The 7349-nt window shown below is 51.4% G+C and overlaps 1 protein-coding gene across 1 annotated transcript; it reads left to right on the top strand.

Moving 5' to 3' along the window:
- Positions 1 to 846: 846 nt before the first annotated feature.
- Positions 847 to 3104, top strand: EMH_0049320 (uncharacterized protein; the record flags this gene model as incomplete). The annotated part of the gene is made up of 5 exons (XM_013496513.1): positions 847 to 865; positions 1023 to 1261; positions 1526 to 1624; positions 2075 to 2151; positions 2960 to 3104. The coding sequence occupies 5 exons, from the start codon at positions 847 to 849 to the stop codon at positions 3102 to 3104; spliced, it is 579 nt and encodes a 192-aa protein (XP_013351967.1).
- Between the last annotated feature and the right edge of the window lie 4245 nt (positions 3105 to 7349).

Below are 7349 nucleotides of genomic sequence, written 5' to 3'. Positions count from 1 at the left end.
AAAGGAAGCTTCCCTGAAGCTTCCTTAAGGGGCTGGCTAGCTTGTAACGTGCCAAAACCAGGTGAAGGCTTCCGCGTTAACTCATGCTACGATGTTATAGTAGCAAAGCTACAGGGGCATGGCATCGTCGATGGGCTCATATCCGGGTGCATCCTTGAGCAGGCAGCATCTGTAGGGGCAGAAATAGCCTTTGACAGTGTTGAATAAGAAACTTATTAGGAGGTGAAGGCGAATGCAACCCCGCCACGGCGCAGCGCAGTTGACTGGCGCCAAACACCCTCCGTGGCGCGGTAGGTAAACAGTAGAACAGGAACGCGGGACGCGGACACAGGTTGCATATCGTGACGTAAATACAACGAAGAGTCGGCATAATACTGGTTTTGAAAATGTAAACTTAGCTGTGTCTCATTATGTAAGGCCTGGGCCTTTTGTTTCATCCAGCAGCTGCCGCGGGGCCCACCAGTTCTTGCTCCGTGAAGCTCTCGACACAACCTCCAAGAACGCTACAAGGTGAATTTTTCGATTGATTTTTCTCGAAAACGCAACAAAACGAACCTGTTTTCCCCAGCTATATCCGAAGCAGCGAGGTGGCCTTCGCGCTTCCCCGATAGCGGCGCCAGCGGTTGCGGCGTTGCTTGCATTTACCCCTCGAGTCTTGCTTCTCGGGGAAGCAAGGACGGATAATTGCTGTGTACCATCTTTTGCGCTGATCTATCTCACAGCTGTTGCTTTCCTGGTTCTTCCCAGCGTTGCAAACAAGGGCGTTACAGGCTCCCTCGACTGCGGCCATCGTTCGAACGGGCGGCAAGTTTCTGGCTGTTCAGAGCAGCCTTCACCCTGAGGCGGATGGGCAGGAAGAAGGGCAGTGCGAGGAGTTCTTGGCCTGAGCCTAACGCCGTCGTAGGCGCCAGCAGAAGGTGCAGGCGGCGCCCTTAATCCAACGGCAACTGCAGCAGCAGCAGCAACGGCAGAAGCAACAACAGGAGCAGGAAGAGCGGCGTAGAGATTGCGCAGTCTCGCAGAAAACGATATGGAAGCCAAAAAACAGGAAGAGGCTCCACCGGGCCGCATCCGGGAGGTCAACCCGCTGCTATCATCTCGGCAAAAGGCGAAGAGCGCCGAACTGCTGTCTATACAGAACGACATAGGCAAAGGGATTATCTACAACATACGGCTATCAAGATGGTATCTTGCCTACTGCTTCCTCATGGCCATCGCGACTCTGTGTCTTGTCATATTCATGATCGTAGACGTCCACTTTGTAAGTCTTATAGCTGGAAGTATGCTTCATCTTTAGGGTATAGGGCTTACCTCATATGCAAGAGGAGGCTCTTATGGGATGTGCTCTGGCTGTTCCTGCTTTTTGATAATGTTGTTCGTGCTGCCCTATTTACCCTGCGCATGCCGCTGTTGCGTTGCTTCTTACCAGCGTTGCGCCCCACACGAGCACATGGCCACCGGCAGCCGAGATGTGTTGCGTGTGCCTGGGTGAATAGCTTAATGTTTGGTGTTTCCATGTGTACAGCGGAAGAACCCTGTGCCCGTGTGGGTTTGCGTCGTCGACGGACTTATAACGTTCGCAGTTTGTTTTGAAACGATCGCCGACATGATCCTCTTAGGAAAGGTAATGCATGTGAATTGTGGCTTTTTGGGTGAAGCCTTAAACCTTTAAGTCTCAGACTCTCACCTCACGGTTGAAGCCAGCTCAGCAGCCGAAGGCTTCTGCATACTGGGGCCGGGGGGGATGGGGGGCGCGTAGTAGTGGGAGGGTTTCTAAGGGGGGTGGAATTTGTGCTTTTACTGGAGTGCGCCTGCGCTGCAGCCGTTTTGGAGTAGCGGATGGCACGTGTTTGACTTCGCTGTCTCCTTGGTTTGCTTTGTCAGTTGGCTGCTGCTGCTTTTAGAAGTGGTGAGTGAGGACGCACGCTTGAATTCTGGCCGCCAGAGGCATAGACCCTAAATCCTTAAGTACAAGCCGGAACTGCTCAGATTAAAGTAGCATCATTGCTATAGTCCAAGGGTTTAGGCTGTAGTATGAAGGGGTTTTGGTTTGGGGACGGCTTGCGGGGCTCAGGTTGGCGTGGTGGAATCTCTAGATGAGTTCGTTACGGTTATTCTCCTCACAATACGATACGTGGCGCAGTTTGTGAGGTAAGTGGGCCTGTTAGACTCTCATTTTGGCCGGTGTTTTGTGCTTTCGATGGCTGCTGTCACCGTCGGGCTGATGCTGTCTTTTCCTGAGTGCTGCTGCCTCCTTTCAACCCGCGTTGGCTCCCCGTGAGTGCTGCTTTCACCCCTTTTGCCCTGCTGTCTCCTGTTGGATGCTCTGCTGCCCCATTCGGGAGGTCGTTATATGATTTTGACTGCTGCTGTTTCCCTTGGGCTGTTTCTCTCTGGTGACGGGCCTGTAAGATCCTACTATTGAGGGTCTCTGACGTCGTCTTATAGTTCTCTTGAGACTTCACATGCCTTCACACCACTTGTTCTTCGTCTGATTCGCTGCCTGCCCTTCTTGCCGCTTCCTATCTGCACATGGACAGGCTTCATCCTGGCCGTGCGTCCCTGTCAGTGCTGTCGCTTGTTCGCTTTCGGTTGATGCTTTCCGTGTGCTATTTGCTACGGTCCCATGTGGCTTGCGTGCGTTTTTTTGATGCTTTCTTCCACGTTCCGTTTGTTCCGTTTTCCTCTGTCTTTCTATCTATCTGTGTGTGTGTGTGTGTGTGTGTGTGTGNTGTGTGTGTGTGTGTGTGTGTGTGTGTGGTGTGTTTGTGTGTGTGTGTGTGTCTGTGTCTGTGTCTGTGTCTCTGTGTCTTTCTCTGAATGTTTTGCTTTTTTAGCGGGCAGGTGTGTGTCGCTTCTCCCCTCGCATTTTGCTTTGTCTATTGTGTTGTGGGGGCCATGCTTGGTGTTGATTCAAGGCGTTGGCGTTTTTTTGTGGCGGTTCTCTGTGCGTCTTCAGAATTGTGCGGTACATCCGAACGGGGGCCGAAGCTCAAGACTCGCTGAGTGCAGCGGAAAAACATGTCATTCGTTTTGACCGGCCTGGAGGGCGAGAAGACCCAAGCCGTTCTTCGGCGGTGCGAGGGGGAGAGTTGGACTTCTGATGCCTTGCGCGTTTCTCATGTATTATATCTGCATTGTAAATTTGCACATCTGTTTACCTTCTTCTCGGCGCGCTTCCATTCCGAGTTTTCCACCAGCTCACATAGCCGTCTCGATGCATCTTCGCACGTTTGCATGCGTCTGTGAACGTGCTGGTGCGCTTGCGACGCTGCATGCGCAGTATACTTCAATAAGCGTTTGTATTTGTAGAGTGTACGCTTTTCATTCGTACACGTTTGCTTGCGGGCGTCCTTCCACCCCAACATGTTCGCATATCAACCAAATTCGAGTGCGCAGAGGGTTCACAGCGCGTCTTGCTGTGTCTGCTGCAGCTGGTGTTGCAGTAACGACTCGTCGGTGCATGCCTACACCTTGACTCTGTGGGGCATCGTTGCTCTTACGGGGCTTCGTGTGCTGTTTTTGCTTGCTTCCTGCATATATCTGCTTATCGCATGCAAACACGTACCGCAGCCAGTCACCAAAACGCTTTGGTACTCCGCCTGCCCCAGTATGGCCTCGTTTGGCCGACGGAGGGCAGCGCGAATGTCTCTAACTTCGGAGTTTGCAGGACCGCCCATTTGCAGTTGATTTGTCCCGATGCTGGCAAGTAGGCAGCCAACTGTAGACAACGAGGAGCACGCTTGTGCTGTGTAGTTCTGTACTGAAATCGTAAGGGCGTTAGGATATAGCTGCAGGGGACTCCGGATTGAAGGCAGAGCAGAGCTGTCCCCGCACCGCTTGCTTGCACGTTTCCTATTTACTGCACGGCAAAACTCGTGCTTTACGCCGATGTTCGTCGGCACCAGTCACCGGGGATTCGGTTGGGGCAAACAGGGAACACAGGCGTTTAACTGTTGAGGCCGTTGGGCGTCAGCTCTCATTCATTTGCAGTCACTTACGTCTTGATTCGGGCTCGTCGCTTACTACATAGTTTTCTGAGGACTATGCGCCTGTCGCCTCAGGTGAGCGGCACCTGCTTCGAGCCGCGCTGTTCATGCTGAAGCAAGAGCATGAGCTGCACACTCTGACGCCGCTGGGCCTCCCCGTGGCGGTCAAGGTGAATAGAAGGCATTCACGAAACAAACGCTGCGTGCAGAAGATGCACGTCGTAGAGGCGTACGAAAACTTCAGTCGCAGGGTATCACACATGCCCTCTCACCTCCCCTTGCCTGGAGTTAAAGACGAGGGATCAGTGGTATGCCCCAAGCTCATGTTTGGTGGCTCGGTGTCTAACAGCTGCATCGGGCACAACGACCACAGACTTTATCTTCGAAATCCACTATTTTACTTATGTATGAGTAGTTTGTCAAAGTTAAGGGGGATACAATGGTATTAGAACTGAGTACAGAGTTTCCCGGAGGGCGGTTGAAGCGATTCCCTAATGGTGGCTGGCGCCCCAGCAACCGAGCAAAAAACTGTGCGGCCAGACTTATTCTGTGTAGCTGTAGGGTTTATGGTTTATGGTCTACGGTTTTGTGGTTTAGGGTTCCGGTTTGACCGTCTAGGGTGCTAGTGGCTTTTTTTAAGGCTTCAGTATTTAGGCTAGGGGTAGGGTTTGGGCGTTCCCATGCCTCTTCCCTTACAGCTCTTTTCATGCTTTTGGACTCGCGTATCCAGTTCAACTGTGGGTGGAGTGTTGGTGGATTGCGGCATCGCGACACCGTGGACTCACGCAGGACTTGGACGGTGTTTTTGTAGAGCCCTTCGTACGTGTTGCCTGCTGCAGGTTATGGTGCTTGCTGCAGGGTATGGTGCTTGATTGACTGGCGCCACAGTGAAAGCCAAAGATATTCTTCTCGGGATTGATCAAAATCTCACCCGCTCGCGGGAACAACCACTGAGATCAGTGTTGGGGCGCCGGGCGACAAAGTGTCACCCCAGAAGTGTTATCTGTATCTCTGAACTTCTCTTTAGGATGTGACTGATATCGGATTGTGCTGTTTGCGATGATAATGCGTTTAGATTATAATGCGTTTAGGACAACTTGGATCTCGCAATAACCACGTGTTGCAGGGCTAGCGTCCCGGTGTGTTATGTGCCGCCATATTTACTCATGGCATCGAAGCAACGGAGCTCCGGACGCATAGGAGCGCTGCAGCCAGTTTCCTGCTGCTACAGGAGATAAGATTTGCACAGGTATCCGTGGGAAGCAAAGAACCCCTTGACGGCTATTGTACGCATTACGTCCCAAAACATATTGAATGCTCGATTACAAACATCTCTGCTGCATACCCATGTGATGCACACACTAGCTCCCTCTGCTCAACGCAAACCTGCAGCGCGAGACCTGCTACAATTCTCTTCTTTTTTCGATTCAGATTGTTGGTGCAGGGCATGTGGTGCAGCTCATGCTTCGTATCAAACTCAAGCTTCACATGGTCGTAGCTTTATACGGCTTGTAAAGGAGTCGCAGCATTTGTCCTGCTCTTCAGGGGAACGGCTACCAGGTCTCACGGTTATTTTCTGCGTTACATGAAATGCGAGTGGAAAGTTGAAAACAAGTATCTTTGACGTCTGGTATGGTACAGGGTGCACTGTAAGTTGGGTATGCTGATGTTTGGGGTCAGTAGGTAACCAAACCTAGAACCGAGTGCAGCACAGAGTCACGGCGAACCAAGAAGGTTGGGCTTGTACAGGCATGACTGCGTGGGCTCGGTGCTCGGGCGGAACAGCCACAAGTAGGCAGGTCGCGCCAACTGTACAGTTCTGCTGGGAAGCAAGGCATTGTATGACGATGAGTACGTTTAATCAAGCTCCCAAGTATTGAGTACGTTTCGTTGGCTGCCTTGCATTCTCAATGGGTTTCAAGTTTATGGACGTCGTTGGATAAAATAGGCTTTGGAAGGCAACGAGACAGATGTTTCTGCTGAATTGACTATTCTGGGTAGCAGAGGGGAGGCTGCTTTGTCCACGTGTAAATGGACGCTTCGGCTTTGCACCCACCGAATGCACGACTGCACGGAATGCACAGTATATGCACATGAATGCAAGCGCGATGCTGCTGATGTCTGAAAGTGCTAACGGGTCACCATCCCCAGCATTGCTCAGAGCCTCTGAGTCTATAGACCAAACTCAGTCTCGTCTTGAAGTAATTCGCGCCTTAGGTCTAGAAGCCAGTTTTACTTTTTGAGTGCATACAGAACCGTCGTGAGAGCTCCGAGTGCAGTTGTAAAACTATGTCGTTCAGAGGTTGATAGCTAAAGTACCGGGCTTGCTTTCCTGCGGCCAGTGTTAAAGTGATCCAGCATTATTGCTTCTACCCTTATTGGTTCATGATCAAAGATGGCAGCAATCATCTTCGACAGCTTGATGTTACAACTGCAGATTCAAAGCGATAGAGGGCGCCAACAACTGCCTTCCTGCAAATCTATTCGGCAGTGCGCTCTACGCCTTATGAGGGATGGAATGGCCACGGCTTGTTTGTTTAGAATTTTAGACGTTGCTTCTGAATACAGGTTTAAGACGACACGAAGTTCATGTGATGCTCGCGATTCGCGTCGTTGGAAAGATGAAAGAATGAGAGGAGGCTGAAGGTTGACTCCTTATTGCTACCATTGATTCTATCGTCAAGGCTTGCGATCCAAGCTGTGTTGTTTGCCACCAGCTTTGCTACGCTTGGCCTTGCTGCCAAGCATCAGCAAAAGGGAATTCAGGCTTAGCTAGAGCACACAACAGAAAGGGTCAGTAAGCGCTGCTTCCCTAAGCCTGTGTGCCTAAGGCTATAAGACCTAAATGCTCCATCTCAGTGCCAAAAACCGATGAACATACCCACTTTATCCAATTTATAGAGCTTCGCTTCCAGTCAAAACTCTCGAACCATACGTCCTACGGTCTGCATTCCCCCGAAAGACGAACATTTTCGGACGACCGGGAAGTACACAAATTCCGGAGAATGAAGCCGCCAGACGCCTCATCGGACACTTGACATCATCTCCAGTCTTCGCGCCCCCTTATTCTGGGAAGCCCTTTCTCTTCACGACCGATGCCAGCTGTAGGGGTGGACTAGCACGGTCCTCCTACAGTTAGCACAGGAGCCTTCACATGGCCGTGGTAGGTTGTGTGAAAGCAAGTGCAAACGCTCACTAACTGTATTCGGAGGCAAACTATGCAGAAAAGGAAGCTTCGTTGAAACTTCCTTGTATGCACGCGTGGCGCTGGCTCGTATTACCAGCCGCAGTGTAGTGAATACTCCCTACAATCACGGCAGCAATGCCGTGCTCGTTGTGAAGTGAGTGAGATTTGTATGA

The sequence above is a fragment of the Eimeria mitis genome, genomic scaffold (assembly GCF_000499745.2).
Source record: "Eimeria mitis Houghton genomic scaffold, Emh_scaff2146, whole genome shotgun sequence".
In the NCBI taxonomy this organism is placed as follows: Eukaryota; Apicomplexa; class Conoidasida; order Eucoccidiorida; family Eimeriidae; genus Eimeria; species Eimeria mitis.
Note: the sequence above shows the minus strand (reverse complement) of the source record. Positions and strands in the feature narration are given on the sequence as shown.